General features: G+C 46.1%; 1 protein-coding gene across 2 annotated transcripts in view; it reads left to right on the forward strand.

Annotated features, from left to right (window-relative positions):
* ptch1 (patched 1) overlaps positions 1 to 15437 on the forward strand; it is a gene marked incomplete at both ends in the record, with an annotated part of 43487 nt that overhangs the window by 15761 nt on the left and 12289 nt on the right. The window contains 12 exons of one of the 2 annotated variants that reach the window (XM_079222571.1): positions 1158 to 1356; positions 1505 to 1626; positions 3796 to 3943; positions 5608 to 5739; positions 5908 to 6063; positions 6145 to 6243; positions 7175 to 7300; positions 9679 to 9797; positions 10308 to 10669; positions 10841 to 11013; positions 11753 to 12062; positions 13437 to 13579. In XM_079222571.1, coding sequence (XP_079078697.1) covers positions 1158 to 1356; positions 1505 to 1626; positions 3796 to 3943; positions 5608 to 5739; positions 5908 to 6063; positions 6145 to 6243; positions 7175 to 7300; positions 9679 to 9797; positions 10308 to 10669; positions 10841 to 11013; positions 11753 to 12062; positions 13437 to 13579 — 2089 coding nt within the window. Of the gene's footprint in view, positions 1 to 1157; positions 1357 to 1504; positions 1627 to 3795; positions 3944 to 5607; positions 5740 to 5907; positions 6064 to 6144; positions 6244 to 7174; positions 7301 to 9678; positions 9798 to 10307; positions 11014 to 11752; positions 12063 to 13436; positions 13580 to 15437 lie in introns of both variants that reach the window. The other variant, XM_079222570.1, reaches the window with a different exon arrangement.

Below are 15437 nucleotides of genomic sequence, written 5' to 3' on the forward strand. Positions count from 1 at the left end.
GTGTGTGTATGTGTGTCGTCCCCTCTGAAGGCTCTATTGTAGTGGTTGCTGGCATGCGTATCGCTGGCGATCGTTTCTCTCCAGCCCTGGGCCTCACACCATTGTCTGCCCCTTCTGTCGCTAATGGCCTGCTGCTACAGTAATACTCAGCGGGCCTTTACCTCTGCGTGTGTGTGTGTGTGCGTTTGTGTATGCACATAGTGTGTGCCATCGGCGTGTGTGTGTGTGTGTGTGTGTGTGTGTGTGTGTGTGTATTGCCCGTTGGTCTCAAATGGTGAAAAAGGTTTTTACTATGTTCTGGTTGGAAGGCTGGGAATAATAACCCAAGCCTGGTTAAGCACATACAATGTAGTCTGAATGAGAGAGAGAGAGATTCAGAGAAAGGGAGATTGGAATGTGTGAGGCATCGAGAGACAAGGACTGGTTTTGGAGGAGCAGGAATTTAGCACTGTGCCATTGCATGATGGGAGTTAGTCTCCATTTATTGTTTTCTGTCACCTTGCAAGAAAGGGCTTACAAAAATGTGACTGTTTAGAGTCATAAAATGTAGACACAAAACATCCAAACATCTGAAATACGCACCAACACACATAATTGCGACAAAACTAACCAGAGCTAACCATGTGTATTCTAAAATCTAACTATAGAAAGTAATTACACCTGCACAACAAAAACACAACACTCACTGTCGATAAAACAGTTCATTTGATTCAATTGTCTTGCATCTTAGCTCTTAAAAGGGAAATTCAAGCTTATTTTCACAGATTTTGGAATGATTTTCATTGATTATGATAACTAGCTATCTAACATAATAATAATCAATAAGGCAATCAGTGAGCCAGATTACCTAAACCACAGAATTTGGAGGCAAAACTGAAAGTGAGCTCGACCAAAATGTTGGTAATCATTGTGGTTAGATTGACATTCCAAAGTTGAACTAGGAAGTCGGCCTGTCAACTGCGATGAATGTTTAGAATGGGCCGCATAGGTAATCATTTTTCAGTTCACTTATTTATTACCAAAAGGATGTCTCAAAGTACAAATAAACATTTGCGTAAAATGGATTTAGAAAATGCCCAAGAAACAGAAACACAGCATCTTAAAACATGGTTGAAGTCATGGTTTAACAGTATTCCTACTTACTTTTAACTCTGCAGAGGTAAAGACCCTTTGCAATGGACCAACTTTGACCCCAAGGAGTTCCTTGAGGATTTGCGAAAGGGAAATTTCCCCGTGGAAAGCTTTGAGGACATGTTGGAAAAGGCAGATGTTGGACACGCCTACATGGATAGACCCTGCCTGAACCCTGCTGACCCCGACTGCCCCCTCACTGCGCCCAATAAGAACTCAACAAAGGTAGGCACACACACACAGTCAGTCTCAAGCTTTGGCCTTGGAGTACACAACCCTGTGCAACATTTATACTTTTAGTTAAACATGAAGTCTTTGGTTTGAGCCAAGCTTCTGACAGTTATTTTCTCGCCTGTTGCTTTTATTGCACCAGCCATTCGACGTGGCGCGGGCCCTGAGCGGCGGCTGCCATGGTCTGTCCAGGAAGTATATGCACTGGCAGGAGGAACTGATCGTGGGAGGGACCACCAAGAACGGCAGCGGACCCCTGCTCAGGTAACATACCCACACTTACACATACACACCCTCATAAACACTGCTGGGATCACTGCAGGGCTTATTCTGAAAAGAGAGCGAGTGTGTGTGTGTTTTTATTTTTCCTTGCTCTTTTATGCGCTCCGAAACAGCGCGGGCATGCGTGCGTGTGCGCGGTGTGCTGTAAATCTTGCAGTCATTAGCAGATTCCTGTGAAATCTTAGAACTCCAGCTGTTCCTGCTCAGCTCTGGACGCTCTGCTTGGACACTAACCACTCATACGCACACAAACATGAACGCAGAGTTATCTATTGCCGGTCTAGTTTATCAAAAATATTCAGCGATTTGGGGTCCAAGGACTTAATTCCAGCACAAGCAGCATTCATATATATATCATATACATATTTTGATGTGTGCAATACGCTGTATGCTCTCCATAACACAACACATTACCATCAGTCTATCATTGTTTTATTCAAGAATTTTATGTAAATATGAAACATACATAGGAATTAAAAACACATACATTTTATCAAGCAGTAAGAAGCTTCCCTTTAACGGAGGAAAGCTACACAAATTATCCAAAATTTCGCTAATGGAGCACTTATTTTAATGTGAAATTACAGTTTGGATGCCTCATGCATGTGCGCACAATGTTAACCGCCCCCCCACACACACACACACACACACACACACACACACACACACACACACACACACACACACACACACACATTTACACGCAAACTGGCTCCAGAGTACAGTGGGGTGCGTTGTTTGTTTTGTGGTTGTGTTTTCCTGGCAAGATTGGGTCATTAGTGTGTGTGTGTGTGTGTGTGTGTGTGTGTGTGTGTGTGTGTGTGTGTGTGTGTGTGTGTGTGTGTGGTTTAGTTGCTCTATCCATTGGGCTGTTACTGCTGGCACTCAATTTCTACATCTTGTTTACTAATGCCTCATTTCCACTGCACGGTTCGGCTCGACTCCGCCACACTCACTTTTGGGACCGGGTACTTCTCTGTCCGATCGTACCCCGTCGGTGTAAGCAGGAGTCTCCGTGGCGACGCCGCGTGAAACCCTGAACGCTTAATAATTTCATCGGCAACCGTCGTCTGCGCTTTTATTTTACGGCATAGTTTTGCGGCCTGACATTTTTTGGAAAATGAATAAATCTAATATGAAATAAAAAATGTAAACCGTTGTTAACGCTGCTATATGGAAACGACGGGTCTTATGCAGGATGTCCCAAGTTGCGCTAGTGACGATTCTCTTTCACCAATCACTCTGATCCTTGACCGACATGGTACCACTAACAGCACCAGGTTCCAGGTACAGTCAGACACTTTTTCTCATGGAAGAGTCGAGCTACAGCCGTGCCGTACCACGCAGTGGAATGTGACATAACTGCCACAATTACTGTCATTATCACCATATTATAGAGATTCCATTCATAAAGAGAACAACTAGCTAATGCTTGCTCCCTTGGTTCCTAAAATTTGAAATCACACAGACTGACTCGACTACTGTTCTTTAGTAACATTTTAACGACTAATACGTTTTCTTTCTCCATTACCTTCCTGGTGTGTGTGCACCAGGACGGTGCATTCCTCATCACACTGGATCTCACGGCCCTGTTAAAATCTGTCAGAACATGATCAGGAATCTTGCAGATTAGGACCAGATACCCGTTTAATGGGATCTGGCAGTTCCTTTGTCACTATCAAATCCAGTCAAAAAAAACATTTGTGCCATCCAACTTCTCAGTCTGGTTTGGAATAGAGAAGAGATGAGATAAGATATGGACCTGGCGTGTTGGGTCAGACACACTGAATAGAAAACAAGGTCACTGTGTATGTCTAGTAGCAACTGTATATTTTCTCATGGCTCCTGTTGCCATTCCATATCATTGCAAGGGATATTAGCCGTGATGCTGGTTGGAGGAGAATAGCTTTTAATCTGAGGGAGAGCATGTTGGAGTATAGGGGAAGTTTGTTTTGGACAAAAAAAATGTAAGAACACATTTCTATTGTCCTTAATTAGTGTCTATATTATTATCTAGATCATTTGCACAATCCAGAAGCCAGCTCATCGCCTCGCTGATATTCTCATGTAAACATGTCATTGACCTCCGTCTGTTTCTTCTCCCTCTTTCGTCCTTTCCATCTTTTCCTCTTTCCTTTCTTCCTTTTCCAGTGCCCAGGCCTTACAGACCATGTTCCAGCTGATGACTCCCAAGCAGATGTTTGAGCACTTTCGGGGCTACGAGGAGGTTTCCCACATCAACTGGAATGAAGAAAAGGCTGCAGCTATACTAGAAGCCTGGCAGAGGAAATACTCTGAGGTAAGGGCCAAAGCACTAAGAAAATGGGATTCAAAAAAGAGGGCACCGAAAGAGAAAAGAAATCTACCCTAAATCCTCTATGACCACATCGTAAATCAACGTCCGGATACAGGTGAACATGGAAAGGCCCCATCCAAAGCCCGGGCCCCTGACAGATACTAGAACCACTGTTGGTGTGTGGTAAAAGGCTAAAGCTTTCCTCTTAATGCTCAGTAGAGAGGAGCAATAGAGCAACAGGGTGAACGTGTCTGGAATACATTAAGGGAGTGCTGGATTGCTCTCTCTCTCTCTCTCTCTTTCTCTCTCTCTCTCTCCCTAACTCGTGCACAAACACACATGCAAACACACTCAAAAAGGTCACACACAATCGCTTTCCCAGCTGTGGCCCCATTGGTGGCTCATGTGTGACATCATCTGGTCTTTGTTTTGGGGGCCCCCCCAACCTCTGTTCGACATGGTGTGACCTTGTGTGTGTGCGCGCCATTCGTCTTGGGGCCCGGAGATCACAGATTGCGAGAAAAGAGGTGCGATCGTTTCTATGAATAAGGCGCTTTTTATCGATGGCTATCATTTAAAAAAAAGTAGTAAAAAGATGACAAATGTCTGTCTTATAGCGGCGTGCATTACTCACGGTTAGGCGTGCCTGCATGAATATTATGTGCATGCATGTAGGTATGTGCCTGACACATGTGTGAGTTCACACGTGGCTGCGAGTGTGTGTGTGTGTGTGTGTGTGTGTGCGCGCCTGTGTGTGTGTTTGTGTGATCTATTGCGTGTTTCCTAATGTGTGTCAGCCAGCATTGCTCCCCACTGAGCAGTACCTGCAGTTCAATGTTGAAGCCATCTGTCTGCCTTGAGATAGCGAGAGAGGGAGAGGATGGGTCATGGTACTGTCTATACCAAAAAAAATACCAAAAGAGGCAGAGCTCATTATTCAGGGCGGCGATTTGTCTTTGTTGTCTTCAAAGACACAGAGAGAGATTTACTTGATCTGTACCTTGAGACGTACTGTGTGCTACATGTTCTTTGTCAAACGGGCTAGAGAACAGACTGGAGGCGCCGGTTGGCTGTCATCTGAGGTGCTACTACTGTTGAATCAGCGAGGTGCTTTCTCTCAGTAATACACATCTAAGGTGCATTATTTGCTCATGGAAATCGGGCAGTTTGCATGTGAAATTGGTGCAAATTTGAGCTGCTAAATTGAGGGAGAAACGTAGTGGTCATATTTTCTTGCGCTGATTAAGCTCAGACACAAACCTCGGAGAAAGAAAACGAGATCAGGAGCTCATTATAAAAGAATACAATATTTTAACAAACCATTTGAATCAGGAAGTTATGCCTGTGTGGTCATTGAACCTGAACTAGAGTGATCACCGAGCTGCTGCTGCTGCACTGTGGGGGAGCAAACTTTTTGTGGGATGTATTTAATTCATTCATAAACAGCCTGTTCAAGCTCGTTGTTTCAATGTTAAAATCTTTTTTCATTGCCCTTGGAAGTTTGTTCAAAAACCATCTATTATTTCTTATTGATTTTCTTCCTGTTTTCCAATAATTATTAATGTCGCTTTTCCTCCGTTTCTGTTTGCCTCTCTCTCTCTCTCTCTCTCTCTCTCTCTCTCCCTCTCTCTCTCTCTCTGTCTCTCTCTCCCTCTCTCCCCCCCTAGGCGGTCCTGCAGAGTGTGGCAGCCAACTCGTCTCAGAAGGTCTTGTCTTTCACCAGCACCACTCTGGAAGATATTCTCAAGTCCTTCTCCGACGTCAGTGTCATCCGTGTGGCCAGTGGGTACCTATTGATGGTGAGAACAGAGCCCGAAAAAAAAGACTAAACACATACATATATTTCATGAACAGCTTTTGGGCAACCGAAGTCGCCCGGACTTCAATTGGATTGAAGGGAAGTTAAAAGAGGAGGGAAGACGTTTAATGACTGGCTGATAAATGGACTCCTTGTTTGCTGTTCCCAGCTGGCCTATGCGTGTCTGACCATGCTACGGTGGGACTGTGCCAAGTCTCAGGGGGCTGTAGGGCTGGCGGGTGTCCTGCTGGTGACATTGTCTGTGGCAGCTGGCCTGGGTCTCTGCTCTCTCCTGGGCATCTCTTTCAATGCTGCCACCACTCAGGTAACCCCTTGATTACACAGGATATGAAATATTGTCAACGGTGATGCATGGTTTTGGCTGACGTTTGCGTGTGTGCTACAGGTGCTCCCCTTCTTGGCTCTGGGTGTTGGTGTGGATGATGTCTTCCTCCTCGCTCATGCCTTCAGTGAGACTGGACAGAACAAGAGGATCCCATTCGAGGTGAGGTTCCGATCCCTCTGCTGTCTTATCTCCTCCGCGGAGGAATGTGGTGTAAAAGCCTGTCGGTGCCTGTGATGTAGCATCTAACAGCCTGCCGCATGTGCCACACACTCAGCCTGCTTATCTAAGCCATGCTCCATATTCAATATGTGAAAACAGAACTGGGACCATCGCAGTCTATTTTAGATCATTAATACAATAATTGTCCTCTCAAGTAGACAGAAGAAGAAAAAAACTTGCAGAAACCAGTAAATAAAGTGTATATTTCGATAGATACCTCATGTGGGCTTATGTGTGTGTGTGTGTGTGTGTGTGTGTGTGTGTGTGTGTGTGTGTGTGTGTGTGTGTGTGTGTGTGTGTGGAGCGGGATAACTCTTTATCTCCAGAGGGGGGAAAACACAGGCATGTATTTGCTTGTTTTTGTTTTCTCCTGCTTTCCTCCCCTTCCAGCGTTGCATCCCTCATCCCGACTTCCTTTGTGTGGCTGAGATGAAAACTAAACAGAGCTGAACCTGATCTCTCCTATCTGAAACACACACACACACACACACACACACGCCTGCAGACACTCTGTGTGTGGTCCTGCATGTCCCTCAAATCTACACACAATTGCCGCCACACCCGGTGTGTGTGTGCAGCCAATCAACTAACAGGCTTGATTACACAAAGAATGTATTTGTTTTGAGCGACGGCGTGCCATTTCTTTCTACTTTTATCGTTATTCTTCAAACAGAAGTAGACAGGCCCAGGTGGCTTATTTAAGAGCACTTGAGGGCTTTGAGAAACATTGCAATCACTGTCAGTCATATCAGTATTATGATAATTGTACATAATCTCAAGTATTACACGTTTGCCTTCGGCGACAACCTGATCAAAAGAGTCAAGTTTCATTGCTTTTCCTTTCATCTACCTGTCTGTCTCTGTCTCTCAGGACCGTACGGGGGAGTGTCTGAAGCGGACCGGGGCAAGCGTGGCTCTCACCTCCATCAGTAATGTCACAGCTTTCTTCATGGCAGCCCTCATCCCCATCCCAGCGCTCAGAGCCTTTTCTCTACAGGTATGCCCGCAAGAGTGTGTGTGTGTGTGTCTGTGAGAGAGAGTTTAGTTGTGGGGCCCCTCTCACTAATAGTCCTGTTCCAGTCCTCATTGGCTCCAGATTTCACCAGACAGTTGTTTTATTGATTTCTTTCATCAAACTGAAAGTGTGCATGTGTGTGTTTTGTTAAATCATCCAGCCCTCTGCCTCCCTCTTTGAAGCTGTTTAGTGGTGGGCCCGGTGTCTGTCCAGATTGCGGCTGTAACCAAATCCCTCTGCGTGTGCGTGTGTACTTGCATATCCTCACGCTCATGTGCATGTGTGCGTTGTGAGTTGTAGTACCTGTGTGGGAGCTTTAGAAAGCAAAGGTCTAGCTGTTTGTCCGTGTGTGTGTGTGTGTGTGTGTGTGGAGAGGGGGGGATCCAGAGGGGAGCTCTGACTTCTCTAACATCTGTCAGTAATTATAGACATCACCAGAACAGTGAAAACCGGGACAAGATGCCTCCTAATAATCACTGATATGTGTGAAGCAATATCGTATCATTAATTGTGCAGTTCAATCTCAGAAGCTTTATGCTGGCTCATTACTTTCTGGGGAAAACATCAGAAGTGTGCAAAATGAGGTACTAGCATCTAAAGTACTCAATCAAATTTGCAATAATTTGCAGTTGGGTAGAATTGTGCCTGTGCTATACGTACAGCGTACAGTACACCCCTGTCCTACTTACTCTCACTCTCTCTCTCTCTCACACACACACACAGAGTGAGGCAAGATGTCGCCACAGTGAGTACAATATTAGCATGTGTGGATAGATGGCTTTAGTACAGCGAGTCTGTCCAACATGATCCATTTACCCCATGGGTCTAATCCATGAAGCCTCTTTTTTTTTTTTTGCACACAAACACACACACTTGGAGACAGGCACGCATGCACACGCGTGCATTCATAACGCGCACACACAGATGCGCATAGCATGCATACTTTGCACTTGTGGTTTTGTGACTGGTAGAGGGCAGACTTGCAGTGAGGCAGACAATCATGCTGATACCCATCTTTTATTATGGAACACACACACACACACATCACAACCCGCAATCAGCGGTAGTCATCTCTCCGCCTCGTAGAGATGTGTGTTTTAGTATGTGCGTCTCTTTATCAGCATTAATCACTTCCTGTGGTCGACTCCTCCATGGATTCACCGCTCTCTCTTTCCTCCGTTATGTCTCTCATTCGCTTCATTCCATCAGTTTGGAAAAAAAGAAAAAAAGTGAAATCTTGTCCAGATAACAACACAAAAACACACTCAGGAACACACACACACACACACATGTTCGTGCGCCGAGGACAGATGTGATGAAACATCTCCTCCCGGGTCAGCTAGCGGTCACTATGTGTCTGATAGTGAGTGGAGTTGTCCTGTATCTGTCTGGCGTATTGAGAATGCATTGTTCTTCCTCTACTTACAGAAGCTTCCTTCTCTCACATTATTCCTCTCTCTTGTTGACGGAGTTGATAGCTGAGGAATGAGGGAGGGCGAGGATGTGCGTGTCTGTGTCTGGGTCTGGTTGGTGTTAAGGTGTGGTTGAAGTAGGAGGCTTCACCGTTTTTTAAGATGGCAGTAGATACGTGTGTGTGTGTGTGTTGTCTGTACAGCCGCAGCGCCTGCTCATCACCTCAGGCCCCGCGGGCCTCCGTCTCCTTGGGTGGTCTGGCACACACACGGGATTGTGTGCGTGTGTGCGTGCAAGTAGTGGTCTGGCAACTACGCCAGATCCAGATTGCACTCTGGGCAGGGCCCCAACCTAACCCCAACCCCCACCCTCTGCTCCAGTGCACCACCTTCAAATACTTAACCACAACACTGCACCGGCTTCTATTACACTCACACAAGCCTCGCCTTTTCTCTGCACACTCAGTGTTTTTGTCCTGCGAGGAATTGAAAATGTGTTGAAAGGCATTCTTTTGCCTCGGCGGCAGCTTGTACAGAGAGTGTTGTTTCAAGGTGGATGTATTTTAGGAGACAATACTTCTTTGAGGCCATATGACATCTTCACAATCAACAATCATTTTTGCAACTTGGAACTTGTGCATGAATGGAGATGCAGGGATAATTATTGAGAAATTCCTTTTCGTTAATTACAGTGGAACCTCGGGATTATATAAAAAAAATAAGTATTCTGCTTATTTTTCATTTCCGTTGGATTTTAATCTTTTGCCGCCGCCCTTTTAAAGCCCCGGTTGATTAAGACTTCATCCCACCACAACTATCTTCTCCGTGTTTACCTTCTCCGTCTCTGTCATCACTTCTCAACTGTATACAAATTCCTAATCCATTATTTATTTATTTTCTAAAAGCTATGCTCACAAACTAACATACTGCTTCCTGTGTCTCTTGCAGGCTGCAGTGGTGGTGGTGTTCAACTTTGCCATGGTGCTGCTCATCTTCCCCGCCATCCTCAGCATGGACCTCTACCGGCGCGAAGACAGGCGGTTCGACATTTTCTGCTGCTTCTACAGGTGTGTGCACACGCCTACAGACACACACACACACACACGTTCTTTCGTCTGATGACAGTGAACTTGCGCTCCCGTTTGTTAATTCTTCCTTTTATGGTCTGTGATCTGACAATGAATGACTCTAACACACCGCTATCTCTAAGTTATCGTCACCTTAATCCTCCTCTGTCACAGCCTAATTACTGCTTAAGTTGTCTGTTTCTGTCTGGCTGCTTTGGTTGTTTCACTGTGTTTATCTGTCACAGTCTTTATTAAACTGAACCAGTCTGCCAGTCTGGGCATGCTTGTTGGCACAGCGATCATATGGATCTACACACACACACACTATTAAATTCCCTTGTTGGGTCTCAGCTCTATATTTCATGCTGTTGGCAGAGAGAAAAATAAGTTTAATTATAATATGGGCAGATAAGAGATCAAATTAATTAATCTTTCCACATACTATTATAGAATACCATAACTATGAATGTTTTCAGTCTTGACATTTTTCCACTGTCTTTATCTCTTCAGCCCATGTGCCAATCGTGTGATCCAGATCGAGCCCCATGCGTACCTGGATGGGGCGGACGGGAGTCGCTACAGCCCTCCCCCATCCTATCGCACCCCTCCTCCTTTATACCGCACGCCTCCCCCGAGTTACGGCAGCCCCCCGCCCTCCTACAGCAGCCATGGTTTTGCCCAGCAGACCCAAATCACCATGCAGTCCACGGTGCAGCTCAGGACGGAGTACGACCCCCGGACTCAGGTGTTCTACACCACGGCTGAGCCCAGATCCCAGATCTCTGTGCAGCCCATGAACCCAGCTCCTACGAGGAGCAACCCCAGCAACGACTATTACAGCGGCCACGCCAGCGGCCACGCCAGCGGCAGCGGTAGCAAGCACGGCAATAACAACAATAACAACAGCGGGAGCCGAGGTAACGGGGGATCTCGAGGTTCTGCCACCTTCTCCCATCATCACCCTGCTCCTCCTCCTCCTCCTCCTCCTCCTCCTCCTGCTGCCCCGACTGTAAGTGCCAGCTCAGCTCCTCAGGGTGATCCAGCCTCATCGACTGGCCAGGGCCCAGAGAACAACAGCTCCACACGGGACCTCCTGTCCCAGTACGGAGAGGGCTCGTTGGGCCTGCGCTGCCTCGACCCTCCCTGTTCCCGCTGGACCCTGGCCTCTTTTGCGGAGAGGCACTACGCTCCGTTCCTTCTGCAGCCCACCACCAAGGTGAGTTCAGCGTCTCTGTGGAAGCTTCTGTGTGAGGGGGAGACTGTGTTGGCGCTGACTTGCCGTGGTGATAATTTGAAAGGGAGGATTAGTCACCAGAGCGAATAGTAGGAGGAAGTCTGGGCTGGAGGTTGTGGTCATATCTGAGTCACATACAAGCACACACACAGTCTGACCTCAGTCAAGTGGGTGGCCAGTCATTTGAACGCCTTCCAGAGCTAAAATCATCTGGAGGCCTGTAATTGAGATTATTAGAGAATCTTGGTCTTTTCATCACACGGTCAGATGTTTCACCATATTGCCAAATTGCTTCATGCACTCCTCTGATGCCTTAATCCAAGACTCCCCTTATTGTTGAATAACTGAAAGGAAACCACTTTTGATCGTCATTTTAACGTTCGCCTTTGGCTAGCCGTGGAGTTATTTAAAATCTCTCCAATCATCTGACTGCTTGTGTTGTTCTTGCCATGTCAGGGAGATTTTAGCGATGTGACTGTCATTTACAGTTTATAGCTAATTTAAATGTAGGCTTTCTTTTTTTCTGGAAGCCTTTTGTGAGCTTTTGGAATATGTTGCTCACATCCATCCACCTTTAGAATATGCACTGTATCCACAAGTTTGCTCTTCCCTCATTCAGAATATGCAACATGGTTTGAGCAGTAATTAGAGTAAGCGGAATCCGTCATTTGCCATCGTGCAGTGACTTGATTGATGATCTTCTTCGTCCTTCTGTGTTCAGGTGGTGGTGATTGTGCTGTTCTTCTGCCTGCTGGTAGTCAGTCTCTACGGGACCACCCAGGTGAGGGATGGCCTGGAGTTGACGGACATCGTGCCCAGAGAGACCAGCGAGTACGACTTCATCGGTGCCCAGTTCAAGTTCTTCTCCTTCTACAACATGTACGTGGTGACGCAGCGGGCCGAATACGCCCAGAAACAGCCTCTGCTGCACCAGCTCCACCAGAGGTTCCACACGATTCGCTACGTGCTGAAGGAGGACAACGGGCAGCTGCCCCGTATGTGGCTTCACTACTTCAGGGAGTGGCTGCAAGGTAAAAAAAAAATCAAGCTTGATAATCCCCATCCCAACCAGACCAAAAGTGCATGCGCTCACACTGAGGAAAGAACTCTCTTTGTGTCGGATGCAGCAGTCGGATTCGTCGTTATATTTTTCCCTAATACTTATGTCACAGATGATGTTGTTATTAATGCCTCGTTTAACATCCCTATTCAAGTTAGTTCAAGCATGGGAGTAATTTACTTTCTCAGGAAACAGTCTTGAGTTCATAGTTTTCTTCTATGTTTTGACATAAAGCTGCAGGAAACAAGATGTTGGGCAGGAGTTCAGAAGTAGGCGGGATTTCAAAATGGACACTGACAGTAGCCTGGTTAAAGTCACTTGTATCGTCCATAAGTGGGGCTGACGGAGGAAGACGATGTGGGAGGGCGTATTTTTATAGTTGGCCTCAGGCAATATACCGAATGTGAGAACCTTTGGCTGTAAAGATGATGTCGGCAGCGCAAACTGACATTCATCCAACTCATATTAGCACTGCTCCTAGTGTTTGTCATTTTTCATTATGATCTATTCATCAAAAAATCTGAAATATTTGGCATAAAACAAGCACCACACCACCCGTTGGAATTGTATAGGGGCCCTGTATTCATGTCGTAGGAAGGCAGGATTCACTTTTGGATGGGTTGCTGGTTGTATACCGGGCACTGACTGTTCCTAAGAATTGTAAAGTGCCCCTGGACAAGAATATTATCTTCCACATGTCAACCCAAATCCGAGAATGGCTTCATTTTCAGTGAGGAAGCGCTGACTTGCCCGTAACGGTAAACCACATTGTGTGAGTCTGTGTGTGTGCGATGTGAGCCGGCTGGGAACCACACAGAGAGTGTGCGGGTGAGAGAGAAAGAGAGAGAACTGTGTCTGATATTGCTCTCTGCAATGGTGGGACAAATTGGAGCCAGACAGGCCTCGGAACGAGACCCAAAACAACATCTCCCACAGACGGACCACAGCATGAGCCTTGGGGGAGAGCCGAGAGGGGGAGAGTGATACACATATGGATTACAGAGTAGTATAGAAAAGTAGACATATGTTGCTTATATATTCCCTAATGATGGCTTTGAATCAAAAGCAGCATTTTGGGGGGAGGAGGGGGCTTTTGAACTCTTGTTTGGTGGTTGAGAATGGAACAAAGTTACTATATTAAATCAATCAGGCTTATTATAGGGTTAGGGTTAGGTTGCAGTGTTGTGTTATACCATCTTGTGCCATGCTGGGTTGTTGTGTGTTGTTTTTCTTTTTGAACTCAGCTTTATGAGTGTGTTGCGGAGGAAGAATGAAGATAACAGGGCATGTAACCTTTCCAAACATCCACATCTAACCAATCTGTTTTGTTGTGGTTTTCCTGCAGGTCTCCAGCAGGCATTTGACAAGGACTGGGAGGCCGGCCGCATCACTTACAACAGCTACAGGAATGGCTCCGATGACGGCGTTCTGGCATACAAGCTGTTGGTGCAGACAGGACGCAGAGAGAAGCCCATCAACTTCAACCTGGTATGTGTAGGATTTAAGTCTGGGTCGGTTATTCCCACCATTAAAAGTGATTCAACTGTTTTACAAGGACTGCGATCTGAGGATACAGACGGCGGTGTTAAAACTGCTTTCTCCTTTTCGTGTGTCCATGTATGTTTGTGTGTTTTGTCCAATGGTATGGAGGCTGGAAGAGCCACACCCCAGCTTAAAGACCGCCCCTCTCCATCCCGCCTTTTTCTCTTTCTCCCTGTGTCTGTCTTCATCTCCTCTCGGTGATGAGTTTACCAAGCCCAGGAATTTAAAGCTCTCACTGGGGCTGCAGCCTGCCTCTGAAAAACCTATTAACTCTTCGTTTAAACCATTTGTCACACTCAGTAGTTCTGTGTGTGTGTGTGCAGCACCTTGACAGTGAGACATCTTCCCTTAGCATCAAGCCTTTTGAGTTTGTTAGTGATTCCAGACACAGTTCTGTGTGTGAGAAGTTGGAAGGCTGGAAGAAATCTGTGCACAACATAGAAACTTATGCGGGCCCCAATGGGGCTATAAATAATTCCCCTGGATTTTGCAGTCCCGTGGTAAAGACAAATATTTCGAATTGTGAAAATGTAACTGAAAGGATTTGCATATTTGTTGCATATTTTTGACTTGGCCTCACTATGCAGCTAAATGATGAATGATTTTTTTAAACATTAACAGTTTTGCTGTCCAGTGCTTTCATTGCAGCACATTACTTTTTGGGTAGAAAAGCACACATATTTCATCACTCCAGTACACACAGTAATCATAATCTTCTGACAAAGTTCAGCTGTTGAAGTGAGCCCCGTCTGCAGTGTGGAGGAGTTTTTGACATCCAACAATGGCACAAGTCGAGCTATGGAGCAGCTAAGGCCTGAAGAGGAGGTCCAGCGGAAGCTTCAACGGGGCTCTGCACTCTGTTTTTAGTTTAGTGCCACCTCAAAGAAACAACATACATGCATTGCTGCATTCTTTGGCAGGAAAACGGCACAAAACAGCAGATAAGGAACTAGGGAATTATAAAAACAAAATTCTTGGCCAGGATTTTTGAAAACTCCAAACAAAAAACAAGCCAGGTCCTTTTCAACACTGAGATAATTTTCCTCAAATATAATTCACTTGGACATATAGCTCCGCTGTGTCTTGTCTTTTTATTCATATTTATGATTTGTGTGTGAGACTGTGTTCAAGTCGTGCATCTCACACAGTATGAAAGCCCCACCCGTACTCTTAGCTGTTTGTTTTTGGCTTTTTTCTTACCCATTGAGCCCCATTGCAGCAGCATACTACTCTCCCCATCCCTTCCACTAACCTGCAGGAAGTAGAGGCAAATCCTGGTGTGCGGCCCTGTGACATCACTTCCTGTGCCTGTGAGGGAAGTGTATTTGCCGTGAGGCGTGGGGGCCGCCAACAGAGCTGCCTGGGCTTCCTGTGACAGCTTGAAGACATACAGTTGTTGCGTATCCCACTGTTAAATTCAATCCAGATCCTCTGGAATCCGGCTCTCTCTCTTGCCCCCCCTCCCCTCCTCTCTCTCTCTCTCTCTCTCCTACACTAACTCCTGTGCTCGCACTACCACTCTTGCACTCTCTCTCTCTCTCTCTCTCTCTCTCTCTCTCTCTCTCTCTCTCTCTCCGTTCCTTCCTCCCTCCCTTTTCCCTCCCTCAGCGCTCCACTGCTGTGTCCTCTTTCAATGAGGGGAGCTGAAACACGTGGTTTCTTTGAGGCAGCTCTGTGTGTGCATCTGTATGTTTTGAGTGTGTGTTCTGCTTTTGTCTGTGCACTTTACAGCAGAAGCTGGGTTTTTTGTGTGTCTCAAAATGAGGACCAGATCTTTTCCAACCTTGGCAAATTGCAAAGCTTG

Source organism: Taurulus bubalis (assembly GCF_910589615.1).
Source record: "Taurulus bubalis genome assembly, chromosome: 8".
NCBI lineage: Eukaryota > Metazoa > Chordata > Actinopteri > Perciformes > Cottidae > Taurulus > Taurulus bubalis.